At 35.2% G+C, this 15,797-nt stretch overlaps 2 protein-coding genes across 2 annotated transcripts; one reads left to right on the forward strand and one right to left on the reverse strand.

Annotated features, from left to right (window-relative positions):
• Window positions 1-5,272: 5,272 nt before the first annotated feature.
• TRIADDRAFT_56293 (uncharacterized protein) lies at window positions 5,273-9,764 on the forward strand (the record flags this gene model as incomplete). Its single annotated transcript, XM_002112324.1, has 12 exons — window positions 5,273-5,312; window positions 6,239-6,324; window positions 6,629-6,692; window positions 7,201-7,285; window positions 7,457-7,515; window positions 7,792-8,050; window positions 8,165-8,215; window positions 8,409-8,516; window positions 8,608-8,743; window positions 8,831-8,924; window positions 9,046-9,117; window positions 9,283-9,764. The coding sequence occupies 12 exons, from the start codon at window positions 5,273-5,275 to the stop codon at window positions 9,762-9,764; spliced, it is 1,536 nt and encodes a 511-aa protein (XP_002112360.1).
• Window positions 9,765-10,562: 798 nt separating this feature from the next.
• On the reverse strand, window positions 10,563-15,735 carry TRIADDRAFT_25848 (uncharacterized protein; the record flags this gene model as incomplete). Its single annotated transcript, XM_002112754.1, has 5 exons — window positions 10,563-11,494; window positions 11,670-11,799; window positions 11,953-11,996; window positions 12,210-12,297; window positions 15,667-15,735. The coding sequence occupies 5 exons, from the start codon at window positions 15,733-15,735 to the stop codon at window positions 10,563-10,565; spliced, it is 1,263 nt and encodes a 420-aa protein (XP_002112790.1).
• Between the last annotated feature and the right edge of the window lie 62 nt (window positions 15,736-15,797).

A 15,797-nucleotide genomic window follows, 5' to 3' on the forward strand; every position in this document is an offset into this window, starting at 1 on the left:
AATTGAATAGTTATAACGATTACTCTTACACATTATACTACTGTACAATAATCAAAATCCACTTGGCTTTCATAGGGAATCGCCTTCAATCGAGTAGGATCAGAATTTGAGTTTGTTTGCATGTAGCAAAGCGGCAGTGTTGAAGTGGTCATACAAGCAAGAGCAGAATATTCAAGGGGCCCATCCTACTATTAATGTTAATTTAGCTCCACTCTCCAGCTGACTTTAGTACCCGTAGACTACGAAGGGAAAGAAAGAGTTACTTTTACCTTTAAGCCACCCAAAAAGCTTACTAAGGTAATCGAGTTGGATTGCTATGCTCGATACAACTATGGATCGCTTTTATTGACGATCGTGAAGAATGTCCGCTTCAAGTCGTCAGCAAGAGTTATCCAAACCGACTGTACGATTTAATTTAAAAAGTAAACAGCATGAAAAAGAAAGACGGATGAAGAGTAGATTTCAATGGCGACAGCTTGGCCACTTACTTTGGTGGTTATCTTAATGGGAGAAACAGTTTCTACTGCTGTTTATTGAAGTTGATGACATAAGACTAGTAGACATTTTTAACTTCATCATGGCACACAGTGGACTAAACTTTTCAAAAAGTCAACATCACTGCAAGGGGTCTTTCTTGCAATAGTATTGATCAATACCATGAGTAATCATGACGATTGATATTGCCATATTGAAAATCTTGTCTTTCGGCACAGATAGACGACACACTGTGGTCGAACGATGTTATACTGTACACTATACGAAAATCGAGCAATAGTGCAGTATCATCATTCTTGGGGAGAATTCGCTTGCTGTCAAAAAATCAATCAATCAAGCGACAACAAAATGCTGTTTATACTACAAGTGTTGCAAGCAATCCATTTTCAATCATTTCATATTTGACATTACTATTTGCGCATTTAGATAGGTAAGACGAATGGGCTGTATCCTGTTTTATAAATGATGATTCTTGATAACTTTTCACGGGCATCTTAGTATGGTATAAAGGCATTTTAAATAGGCTACTTTTACTGTACTGTATATCCAATCATCATCATTTTTATCAAGTAATGTACAAAGAGAATACAAATATTGTAAGCCATGGAAGATCGCGCAGTCTTGCTTGTATTAGCTCATCACGAATAATGAATGATATTACCAATTTACTGGTATGTACAGTAATATGGTTGGGTCTAGTGGGCAGTGATGACAATTTTGGAGCATCATTTTACTATATCTTAACATAGAATTAAAGAGGGATCTATATGTTATCACGTCGACGTCGATCATGGAGGTAACTCAATGTTCTTTTACCTCCATGATGTAGAACGAACAATCATCCAAGTCAGTAATAACTATATTTGAAAAAAAAATGATACTATTACAACTCCTTGAAGGTCGCACAATGTTTCTTGTTTTAGTGCATTACTAGTATCAGCAGTATGAGCAATAGCAATAATAATTTGAAGGATCATGTTGCTCTCATGAGCATAAAATTGGAAATTCTTCTACTGTATGTGATGGGGATCTCCATCCAAGAAAGATAATGTAGGACAATTATCATCATCATCAAGTAATAATAAAAAATGAGTACAATCCATTCAAGGTCGCACAATCTTTGTTGTACTAGTCCATCACTAATATCAACCATGATGACTGTTTTTTTAAGGATCATCTTGCTACAATTTAAAATTCTCCTTCTTCTGTGTAAAGATGATGTACATTGTACACTAAATGTCCAGTAGATGATTTCTTGCCTACGTCTACAGTCTTCAACTGGAAAAGATTTTGATATAGCAGTCTACCTTCTCTACAATTATTTCAATGTGAATTTATTCAGGTACTGTGGTCAACCATCCTCCTACAAGATGGTTGTTAAGCATTAAAGATTGCCGTAGAATGCTCAATTTACCCTCCTTTAACGCCTATTCCGATAGGGTTATTCTCGATAGCAGCAATGACGGATTCTTCTCCACTTGTCGGATCTGGCGTAGCCAAAAGCTTTCCTTCTCTCTCTCTCTCCTGAATAATCTGAACAACTAACGCTAAGACGACAAACGTTGCAGCACCACCAGCACTGATCTCCAGTACTGCACAGTGTTGATCATCGACTACACGATTAAATGGAAGCAATCGACTGGCGATGATGGAAAGCAGATGGAATTATTGAGGGATGCAATTTTTTTCTTGTCTTGATGGCTGAAATTCCTACCATAACATTGGCCAGGAAGGTTTTGCCCTTGCAGTCCTTGACTCCTTCTTTCTGAGGGCATCGTACCGTACCGGATCGATACGGTATCGTACGATACGGTATCGTACGATACGGTATCATACGGCACGGTACGGTACAGCGCGGTACGGTACAGCGCGGTACGGTACAGCACGGTACGGTACCGTATGTTGGCCAGGGCCCGAAGTCGCATCCAGACAAAATCCAGCGATTCACAATATGTATCATTAGCAAGGCAAAAATAACTCTAGTCATCCAGACAAAATCCAGCGATTTATAATATGTATAATTAGCAATGCAAAGTAACTCTAGTCATGCATAATTAGCAAGGCAAGATAGCTCTATTCATCCAGACAAAATCCAGCGATTCATAATATGTACAGTATAATTAGCAAGGCAAAATCATTCTAGTCATGCATAATTAGCTAGGCAAAATAACTCTAGTCATCCAGATAAAATCCAGCGATTCATAATATGTACAGTATAATTAGCAAGGCAAAGTCACTCTAGTCATGCATAATTAGCTAGGCAAAATAACTCTAGTCATCCAGATAAAATTCAGCGATTCATAATATGTACAGTATAATTAGCAAGGCAAAGTCACTCTAGTCATGCATAATTAGCTAGGCAAAGTAACTCTAGTCATGCATAATTAGCTAGGCAAAATAACTCGAGTCATCCAGACAAAATCCAGCGATTCATAATATGCATAATTAGCAAGGCAAAATAACTCTAGTAATCCATTGATCAAACACTTGGAATGTCTGTTCTATTGATTGTTGACATACCGTGTACAATACTTCGAAGTGGGTTGACAAATCCATGTAGTCATCGATGGCGTTGCTACACAACAGCAGTGAGTAATTATTGGAATACTGTGTCCAGTACGGGCGTACTGGATTGGACAAGAGGAAATATTGATTCTGTACACTATACTTTAAGCAATCAAAGACAGTATTACGTAACCATCCCCCCTAAAAATAAAGTAATAATTATCATGGGCAAAGAAACAAGGACAACCTGGAAAGAGGTAACAATCCATTAGCTTGTCCAGTTTCTTCATTTCCCCCCGACTCTTTCTCCTCCTTCAATAAATCATTATCAATGGCTGAGGTGATTTCGGCTAAAATACAGGATGTGATTACCAGCAAACTAAGACAGTATTACGTAAGCGTCAAAAAAATAATGAATGATCATGGACAAAGAAACAAGGACAATATGGAAAGCGGTAGCAATCCACTAGCTTGTCCAGCTTTTTGATTTCCCCGACTCTTTCTCCTCCTTCAGTATATCAATATCAATTGCTGAGGTAATTTTGGCTAAAATACAAGACAATCATCATCAACTGTTGCCGCCTTTGTGGCGGCTACATAAAGAGCAAAAAGATCAACTTTGCCACTGCATGATGAGACATCTAAAGTTTGGACTCCGCTTTGATCAGTGCTGTCCTGCTGCATACAGCATTTCTACTCTAGTGGATCAACGACGTTTTGGCCACAGTAGACTTTCATATCGTAAAATTTTCTTTCCCTTAGTTGCTGAATCAATTTGTAATCTACGTCCTCATATGATTCTTCCCACAATATAAATCGAAATGATAATTGCTTTGTATCAGACAAAGACGATATTGTTCTGCTATGCAATATCGATTGAGCATTGATCTATACCCGCATCAAGGTTGAAACGACTCTGATCAAGAGTTCTGCTGTCTCTGATTCATGCATACGCGTATATCATGAGGTATCAACACCAATAAAATTGGATAAACGCACCAATTAAATTGGATAAGCTACTACACTATTGATTATTTTATCCATTCGTTTGAGGGAAGAGACAAGACTCCACCTTACCTCGATGACCATATATATACAAAGAGGATGAAATTACAAGGTGGACAGGACTACAGTACAGCACCAGTAGGAACTACTCAACATTCCTACATCAAAATAAACTCATTCGCCTAATCTAAAATGATCTGAAATACGGATTGGGAGAGTGTGGGTTGTAGTTTGTGGATCATCCATGAACGACGGTCAAGTTTTCTCTTGCAATTTAGTCTAGTCACAACTACGTACTGTATGCCATCGACTACTACTATATCGTAATGACAGTGGGATTGCTCTTCTTGTAAAACCCTAATGATAGTAAACTTATTCTACAGTCAGGTCAGGGACTTCGAACAAGGATTTTCCCTTTTAATTCATGAATTAACTTAGAACTCCCTGATCAAGTACTGCAAATTGATTGAAAAAAATGACGTCATTGACTGAGCGAATTTCATACTACTCTATTACCTACAGTAGCTTTGTTGGCAGCTCCAGGTGATCTTTAAAAGTACAGTATTTCAAATAGTTTAATTCATCTCTTACTCTTTGCAACATCAGAGTCTTTCATCGTATCGATAAGCAATGTCTTTCTTCATCCAACATCAGGCAGAAACTGGCCCTAACTCCGCCAGTTATTCCTTTTCCTACGTATGACGACAAACTCGCATAAACTCGAAAGTAATGTCCTTCAGACACCAAACATAACCATTTCTATATCAGTAATGTGACCATAAAGTAGCGCTAAATTTATCATAGTAAGGCTTATAAGAAGAATTTTGCTAATGATGATATGGTTAGTAATTAAATACTACAGTTAGGGTATTTTAAGCTATGGAAAAATGGCAAAAATAATTTCATCACCATTTTGGAAATGACATTTAGCCAGATTTTACCATGTTCCATGCAAACTTCCATACACTGTTGTTGATCACATCGACCTGTTTGATACGTTATCCTCGCATATTAGACTTGGCTTCCTTTTGCTTGCTCAAATACGGACTGACAGAATTCCTACAGTACTGAATGGACCCTACTACAGTACAAAGTATTGTAACCCATACCTATACACTGTACCCATACATCGGCCTGGAGCTGCCATGGCAATCACACCCAGGCGGACTATCCTTAATCCATAAAGGTTAAGGCTCTTCCTGCAGCCCTTTACAACGTTGCATTTCTCAAATCATGAACAATCTCCCGGTCTACTGACTCAATGAACATGGTGGTATCAACAGCAGACGTGTGCTACTTGATATTAGGTAAGTTGATGTAATAGTATAGGTTACTATTGACCAGAAATTATTATCTGATCGTGGCCAATTTGTCAAACCTTCTTGCTGGTCTATTTTTGTAAATATTGGAGGTGCTGTCATCGTTGTTCAACTTGATTGCCATACGAGTGCACAAATAGGCTGTAACTAGGGACTTCTAAGAGAGCTTCCTCTTAAAAGTGCCTGGACTGGTCTTGCAATGCTCATCGGATAGGTTATAACACGTCGATGATTATTCTATGTGATGGATTTGTTTATGGCAATCATTTCTTTCGAACAGGAGGTTATCAATATTATCCTGCTATGCAATGTTGTACTGTAGGATACAACGTTTTGATACAACATCATGCCATGGCAAGACTCCACTGCAACTCAAGTACATAGGAACGATTGTAGTTTTTGCAATCAACTCTTTAATATCCCTCATTTTTTTAATCATACTGTACTACAATGCTCGACCTAATGGATTGCGGTCAATAACTAGTCAGGATAGAATTTACTAAAATGAACGATATACCGTAGGCAAACCTGCAATCAGTAACAATTTGAGCATAGCTAAACTGATACATATAATTGACGTTCTTTTCCAACAGTAAACGGAAGTCATTGCGATTGTTATTATTTGTAGCAGATAAAGACCAATTGATGTGGAATGAAAATGACAGTATGGACTGGCATGATCAACGCAGTTGTTTATAATTCTTAAACTCTTATCTTCTCAGTCCATTTTACAGAGTCAATATAAATTGTAGACTACAACTGAAGACAACAATCTTATTTTCAGTCATGTAGTGGCGTTATCGTCCAAAGAAAATTGCTTTAATAAACACTTTATAAAGATAACTACCAATTTTACACCTTGATAATACTGTCAACTAGCCTACCTTGAAATAACTATACTTTTCATTTTGTAGATTATTTACAATTCAATGGGTGGCAAAAGAGTTTCGAAATCTTCTACCAGGAATGTCCACACTTTAGGAATGAAACTCAACAACAGGTTGGCAAGATCGTATAAGATAGGAGTAGAATAGAAAAGAGCTGACTTCTGCTTCAAGTACTCTACTGTCGTCAGCCACTACAGTACGCCTACAAGACGTCCAATCTTTATTAATAAAGACAGTATTATTAGCTGTCGCTTTCAATATCTCGAGAATTAATAATTAGTAAGAGCTTCAACATTATGCTTACATACATTATTTTATAGCTAAATATGTCCATTTCATTCGTAACAATCTAATGATCTGTTATGTTTTTTCCATTATGTCTAATGAAATCTTATAAATATATCTAAAAAATGACAGGATTTATTCGATCGGAGGAATTTACAAGACATTGTACAGGGATTCGCTGACGTTTTAATCCAAGGTAAGATAGTCTTATAATGTACTACCCTATTGTATAATAAGATACATTTATTGACAAGTACTCTCAATGGATTGGGATCATACGTACAGGATATGGTCTTCAAGGCAATTTTCCTATTTCGTTTACCATTAACTTATAATTACAGGTTGTTCTTTGGAATGTATGAAACTTTCCTTGAGCAGATGTAGATTCTTAAAAATTCTATAATACAGAAACGCCGCAATACTAGTGATATGATTTACGTTTAATTTGATAATGTCTAAACAATGAGCTGTAATAGCATAGTCGGTTATCATTTTATCATCGATACTTTAGAACAGCCGATGCCTCCATTCAGAATAGGTACCTTTATATCTATATTGCGCAGGCATTTATCATATATCAACATGAAGTAAAATACAGTATTAACGATTCTCCTATTAAATGAAGTATAGCCATGTTATGCTATTTAGAATGTAATAGCCTAATTTTTATAATGATGTTATCCATTTTTTTATCCAAATCTTAGGCAATACAGCCAGACAACCGCAAAGTAACGCTGTCGTACTCGACAGCCTTTGGAAAAAATTTGACGATATTGTCAGTCAAATAAAGTTAGTTTTAATAGATCAATATAAACGTTTCAAATTGCATGCAGTAAAATTCCTGAAATAAATTTAAGACTGTTCAAACTTGTCTAAACATTGCTTCTTTAATAATTCAACGAGAGATCCTATTAAACAATAAGGAGCTATTACCAACTGCTACAATTTCTCCATTAATAGACATACATCGCGAAAGTCCTTCATCAAATCTGTAGAACATCCGACTTCTTCTCAACGAGGTAAATCTTAGCTTTCTCTTACTACGCAATTAAATGTATAAATTTGATTATTACGGAATCCAGTAAGAATTATTCACTTAATTCTTTCGTTACCCCTATAACTGTAAAAAATTTGACATAGTCATAAACGAATAATTGTGAAATAATTATGTAACAAACTAAATATTTATACTTTTACGTTACGTATACGTGAATTGAACGGCTATAGATTACTATAATACGATGACTACAATTGACTTCACGAAAGCATTCCTTTTTTTCTGCAAATAATGCTAGTTCGTACCAGGCAAGGACTAAATAAGCGGCGCATTGTACCACTAAAAATATCAACTGCAATGAATGACAGCCCTAACAGTGATAGTGGCGGTTCTACTGCTATTCCACTAGCTAAGAGAACTCTATATTCATTAGATTCTACATCGCCTATTAAGACATTAGTCAATGTTGCTAGTGATATGTACAATGAAGCTTATCAACATAGCGAAGAAACTTCAGAATTGATCCGTAGCGGCTATGGATCACCAAAGCGAAAGAAGTAGGTCAAAATGTACACTCTATGGACAAGCCAAGTTTATCTGTAAATCGCTATAGAAATTATTAATCATAACCAGTTTACCTTATTTCGATTTCTTAATTTAAAAATTGAAAGGTTTATGCCCCGCAAAAGACATACAATAGAACGAATTCCGGACAGGAATGAGTAAGTTGAAGAATTTAATCAGTCTCAGTGTATTTCCGTCTCGATATTACTACTAAATAGTGTAACTTTGTGCGATCTACGAGATATCTTGTTACCTATTTTATATGACTGAAGAGACCAATTATATTTAATCAACCACAAATAGTAATGCTAGCATATTGGTTTAACTTATAAAATTGTGATTATTTTCTAGGCAAGTGGTTGCAGATTCTGAGATGCCACAACATATTATAGAAACTCTACTCGAAAATACTGAATTACAACAAAGATTAGCTAGTAATATCAACAAAGTAGTATATAGGTAATAATAATATGCTACATGATTTTACTGTTTAAAGTAGTTGCATTTCAATGCATGCATGAAAATTATAATAAAGATTTTTGTGTATTAGCTCTAAAGATGATCCTGCCATCATAAGTGAAGCCCCTTTAGAAAAAGATAATGTTACGACAGATATTGCAGGTACGTCGGAAAACAATAACGACATTATTTCAAGTCTGCCGTCGAATGCTTCCGTAGAAAATGAGGTATTTAACTATTGATTTAATATCAATCTGATTTTCCAGTCCCTATAAATTAATCATTACAGTTTATTTAATTACTTTACATGTCAGGTTAAAGATTATAACTTATCAAGTGATGCTGTAAGCAATATCGTTGAATTGACTGAATCCGATCCAGCATTTGATCAATTGCTGGCTATACTCGGTTAGTATGAAAAACATTATTTTTCTACACATGTCAGTAAAAAGCATTACGGATTACGTAATAATATTTATAAATCATTGAAATAAGGAGGTATCGTCTATGATTCATTATGATTTCGTAGATACTGTTCAAGTTACTTTAACTCCAGACGTCAAATCTACTAATGAATCGTGTCAAACAGTATCACTACAAGGTTTGAGACATCCACCCAAACTAACCTTGCGTCATAAAACACTTATGACTTACCTTAACTTTGCTACTATGTGATTTTATTGCGGATGTATGAATCTATGTAAAATTTTAAGCGCTTTGATAATAAATGACTAGCTAAATTTTAATTGCCCATAACTAATTTTAGGTGAAGATCATCTGCAAACCGAAGGTGCCTCGAACGATGATATGCTGATGTCTATAAAAAGAAAATTATCTGACAATCACGTTCGAAAATTGTCTTTTGATGTAAATAATAAAAAATCACCACATGATAAGATGGAACATTTAAATCGAAACGAAAATAATAATATCAACGATGAAGAAAATATGACTGCGATGGAAGAACAAACTGCAACTAATGAGCTACATGTTATCGGCGATAAATTTTCCGAATCAGATGATTTGAGTGAACACCACGAAGAAAAGGAATCTCCTCCTGTGGTAATAAGAGTTTTAAATTCATGTTATGTAGCATATCAATTATGTCAGCTTGCTTTTTCAGATAAGCAAATCGTACTTGACGGTCGATTTGATTTTCAGTGCTGTATTTTACTTGTAGAGATCGGATCAAAACGTAACTGCCGACGGCAGCAACATGAAAATTTTTCCTACTGGACTAGATGTTGAAAATTTTCTCTCCAAATTACAGTATACAGAATAATTCTAAATACATAGTATGATTACATAAAAATGAAGTAATATATTTGAGTGCTATATATTCTTGAACTGGTTCTTATTATACTTGGATGCATTAATGGATTATATAGTTCCCAGGCAGTGCTTAACTGTAAACTTGGACGTTACTGATGATTTATTCATGATTAATTGTTAACATCTATGGTCCCTTAAGCTGTGTGTAGAACACTACTGTTAATGAAGTACACTTCGTTTACATTTTTATCGATATGCAAATAGCTTTTCTAACGTAATTTGATATTTATTCGAAATAGATACTCGCATACAAGATAATATACGCGCATTGGTAATATTTTCATGTAAATAGACATTTCGATACTATCGTCACATTTTATTAAAGTATTTATGTTATGTAAAATAACCTTGCCTTCGTAAAATTGACTTTTTCTTGCTATATAGTCCAATCAAGTAAAATAAATATTAAAATACGATCAGACTAGTTTTACAACATCTGAAATTGAGCAATTTAAATGATCACTAATACGTAATTATAAATGCTAAGACATCGCTAACTTCCAATGAAGACGATTCTACTTTATACAGGATTGAATAATATGTTAAAGCTAAATACTTACGATAGTATTTTAAAATTAAAAGTCATTCATGATAGAATATTATCGTCCACAATTGTAAATAAATTTTTCTTAACCTATTAGTTTAATGACTGTCAATTCGGATTTAAACGGAATTCAAAATGTAATATAATTCGATATCTTCTAATCAATTAAATTATTCGTGTTTAGAAGCTTTTATCGGTTTCATGTAGAATACAATAAATATAGCTGCTGCAACATTAAAAAGAACTGCAACTATACCTGGTAAAAATACATTTATAATTTGTAGAAATCCAACAATACTAGGTGACAGCATCCGTCCTAAAGATAGCGTTGATTGCCCAACTCCAATAAGTGCACCATGTTCCTTACCCTTTCCACTGCTAACTAAAATACTAGTAAAATGAACGCGCGCCAAGTTTGATGAAATGGATAAAGGCAGTAGGCAAAGGCAAAAAACCCATAAACTATCTGAAAAGGTACATCCGAGGATTGCCAAACCGACTACAAGATCGCAATGTAATACCGCTTTCACACTGTCACCTTTGTATAAGGCAGATATCTTGCCAACAACAAATCCACTCATTCCGCCTATCACCCCGTTATAGGATAGTACGTAACCAATTGTTTTAGCATTGGCATGATATCGATCTTCTAAGAAAATGGAGAAACTACCACGAAAAAACATAACCGACATTGCCATTAGAAATCGAATGGTTAATATACCATAGACTTTACCCCATGGAAGTTTCCAAAGATTATGAAAAATTGCAAGTAAGCCTTGTTGCTCATCTTGTTCATCGTCTTGTAGTAACAATTCATCTTTTCCATTTTGGTCAATATTAAGCGTTTCGTCATGGTGAGATTCTTGAGTAGAAAAAAACATATATACAAGCAAACTATTGGCAAAAAAAATACTCGACGAAAGTAATGAAACTTTTAAAAAGCCATTGTCAGTCATAGCTAAGTGGCCTCCACACAAGGGACCAACGATAAAGCCGGCATTAGCGATAGCGTTAAATTTTCCAAATATACCAGGTTGTTCTTTAGGATCGTAGATATCTGAAATGTAGGCTTTAGCCAATGATGAACTATGCTTAAAAATGCCTAAAGTTGAATAATTGAAATATTTGTCATTATGTCCTTGACGAATATATACCTAATATAGCATAATCTTATAATTTTATTGGGGCATCTCTTGCAAGTTAACTTTATCTGATATTATTAGCTGCTAGCTAAAATAAGTAAATAAATAATGAATAACTATGCAAGATGAGATAACCTGTAGGAATTCTTGCTAAAGCCATGAACACTAAAGTATTTGAAAAACCAAGTAACGCATAGCCAACGGAGGTAAATAAAAGGCATATAATTATTACACGCCGTCGTCCTAGTAAATCGCTAAGATTACCCTACAGACAATATACTTTAATGAGATTGTGAAAATAGTTATCGTTAAGACTAACACAAACATTGCTCAATTATTGATTTTTCAAAAGGAATTGAATTTTGCATTTGCCACGTGATAATGACGCGTATAAAATAGAGACTTTACAGTGACTTACAACTACTGGGCTGGAAAATAATTGAAGTCCACCATATAAAGATCCTACATTGGTAGAAGTGACATTAAAATTGAGTCCCTTGGCTGCGATTCTGTGCAATACTCATTTTAATAATTTATTGCAACACTATATTGTACAAACGCGTATCAAATAAAGTGTCAAATTGATTACAAATTTTGATTACTATTATTTAGTAAAGGTTAATGGCATTTTTAAGTAGCAAAGTTACAATATGAGATATGAAATAACGTAATTACCGAATACTCCAGCGATTGCAGCATTACCACCCAATTCTCGAATGCGATGTGATACCAATGGTATAATAACACTTACTCCAAATAAATCCTAGGATTAGACGTTAAAGTCGATTATTGATTACCTGAGTAGAATCAATTCTTCAATAGAAATATCACAACAATAAGTTAGATTTAAAGTGTAGAACAGGTTCAACATTCTAGTACGAGTATAATAACAGCGTAACAAGTATATCGATTTTCTTCATGATATTGTATGATTGTATTCAACAATCACAAATAGCTGGGGCGAGTTATTATTTTCATTCTAGTATACTCTTTGATGATAATCTGTAATATACGATTATAAATATCAATTCGTTTTCTATACTGTTATAAAGAATAAGAGCATTATAATAACAACACCATTTTCAATGCCCAAATTGGATCATGCATGGAATTTAGGGAGGTATTATTATTGACCAATGTAGGGTAAAATCAAATCTTGACATTGATACTGCTATTATATACAAAGTGTTAGTACAGCGTATGATTTGGACGACAACATGCATCATTTAAGTAGCGTTAAGATTAATAATGTACTGGAAAAGAATTCAAATCAGTTGCAGTTAAAGTTCAATATAGTTAGTATTAGCACAGACTACTAGAAAAGAAGCCTTTTTCTAGTAGTCCTTGGTATTCGTTACGACGGGAACAATTGGATTATATTATCTACAGAGTGCAAGCCAAGATTCCAAGAGTGAAGTAGTACAGAACAGTAGAGTATTTGAGATTAATAATAATATACTGGAGAAGAATTAAAGATCGGTTGCGGTCAATGTTCGATATGATTACGATGGTAACAGCTGGATTATATGGTCTTCCGAGCGAATATAATTGCCAGAATTGATACTGTCACTGTGTTAAGTGAGTGTGTCTAAACATACAGACAGTACTGTACGTATATGATTAGGCAAAAGTATACACATTTACGATTAAATATGTGCTGAAAGGGAATTCAGAATCGATTGCATTTGAATGTCTGCGAGATACGATGGCAACAGTCAGGGGAGAGCAAAGCTCGGAAGACTGATTCTAATGATTAGACTAGAAATCAATTGATTAGAATCATGACACTTTTAGGTATTGGCAGCTCGCATACTCGTGTACAGTACGCAAGCCAATCACAGCAAGTTTTCCATATTAGTGGAGCTAGACTCTACCGTGCAGAAGAAAATGAATTGAAAATTAGGCACAATTCATAACCAACAAGAGTAAAGTAGTCCAACTAGAAGGTAACTACAGCAAAATTTATACTGTAGACTGTTGAAAATGGCAAAATAGACTGGCATTATTTCTAGTAGGCTACGGTCACATTCGACGAATGTACAACAAGAATCAAACAGTAGCAAGATATTAGAAGAGATCGACAGTCAAGCGTAAGCTGCTTCTTTCAAAATGGCTGCAGCTAAAATCTCTCTCTTGAATTATAATGAAGAACAGTAGATTGATTACGATTGGAATATCAGTTATTAACTATACTCGTATATTAAATCCTTTTCGCAGGATATTAACCATGTCTAAGCCAAAATTCAGTACTTTAGCGTTTAAAAAGTTGGAGAAAGCCGTAGGAATAGGATGATTCTACAATCATGAAGAAAATCTAGCCATGGATTCAGTTTAGGTTGTGTTTACTACAGTATACAGCGCGATTAACTTGGATGGCGTCGAAAATTTAAAGTTGTAATTTGTTCACGTTCCTGTCCCAAATGGATATATATTCTAGGGTTACGTCTACGTATAGGATTTTATCTACTTTGGGCTTGATTTAAGTTGCAATTTGTTAATACTCTTGTTCCAAATGGATATGTATTCTTGGGCTACGTCTGCATATAAGATTTTATCTACTTTGGGCTTGATTTAAGTTGCAATTAGTTAATACTCTTGTTCCAAATCGATATGTATTCTTGGGCTACGTCTGCATATAAGATTTTATCTACTTTGGGCTTGATTTAAGTTGCAATTGGTTAATACTCTTGTTCCAAATCGACATGTATTCTGGGCTACGTCTGCATAAAAGATATTATCTACTTTAGGCTTGATTTAAGTTGCAATTGGTTAATACTCTCGCTCCAAATCGATATGTATTCTTGGGCTACGTCTGCATATAAGATTTTATCTACTTTGGGCTTGATTTAAGTTGCAATTGGTTAATACTCTTGTTCCAAATCGACATGTATTCTGGGCTACGTCTGCATAAAAGATATTATCTACTTTAGGCTTGATTTAAGTTGCAATTGGTTAATACTCTCGCTCCAAATCGATATGTATTCTTGGGCTACGTCTGCATATAAGATTTTACCTACTTTGGGCTTGATTTAAGTTGCAATTGGTTAATACTCTTGCTCTAAATCGATATGTATTCTAGGGCTACGTCTACGTAAAAGATTTTATCTACTTTAGGCTTGATTGAAGTAGCAATTTGTTAATACTCTTGCTCCAAATCGATATGTATTCTTGGGCTACGTCTGCATATAAGATTTTATCTACAGTACTTTGGGCTTGATTTAAGTTGCAATTGGTTAATACTCTTGTTTCAAAATCGTTATGTATTCTTGGGCTACGTCTACATATACAGTAAGATTTTATCTACAGAACACTTTGGGCTTGATTTGGCCGACATAGTTTATTTATTTTCCTTAGTGCCAGCGAAGTTAATCCCACTGTATGTACTGGTAAACTATAGAGAGTAGAGTAGAGTACCGTCCATGCAATATTGGACTGCTTGTATAAACAGAGAGTGCAACGCTTATTTGTCATAACTATGGTATTTCAACTTGAATTGTTATAACAATCTTGTTGATGGCTATTTTATGGGAAATACAAGTCTAGTGTAAGATACCAGAAGCGAATGGATCGGATACTGGATAGTCATGAAGGCTAATAGGAAAATACAGACTGAGAATATGGATTGTATTCGTCTACGAATTCTGGTCGGAAAGCAATGTGTTGGCAGCAATTGACACTGACATGTGTAGACAGCGCAGCATTGCAATCATGCTCGCAACTGATTGGAAATACTGTTGTAACCTATCCTAGAGTGGCAGAAAGAAGTGAATACTAGTCCATAGCACCACATGTCATGGATATTTTGAATACTGTCAAGGAAATGGTTGCCCAATGAGTTGATGTTTGTCGACAGTCAGAATTTGATGTTGAGTAAATAGTCATTGCAAGTATTGTCTATAGCCACTTTGCAGGAATGAATGGGATGCCTGTCGCTAGTTAGTATTTCATTAGTAGGCAACTGGTGATGGTTACAGTAAGCTATTTGTAGAATTAGTCAACGTTTGGTTTACTGGCGGCAGATTGCAATGGATGCAGAGAGTATTTGGTGGTAGAAAGAAGCCATGAGAAAATACAAAGATAAGTGCTGATACGACTGTCCCACTTAGACAGCACAGTATAGCGTTGTACTCACTAGAAAGCCGATTAGGTAAAGCCAACGCGTGATGACTTGGCGTTGTTTGTTTGTTATTGGATTGGCCATGTTGGCACTATGCTAAGGGGAACAATTCAAGCTGTCAAGCCAATGGGAAGGCAGTCCAACTA

The sequence above is a fragment of the Trichoplax adhaerens genome, genomic scaffold (assembly GCF_000150275.1).
Source record: "Trichoplax adhaerens TRIADscaffold_5 genomic scaffold, whole genome shotgun sequence".
Lineage (NCBI taxonomy): Eukaryota > Metazoa > Placozoa > Uniplacotomia > Trichoplacea > Trichoplacidae > Trichoplax > Trichoplax adhaerens.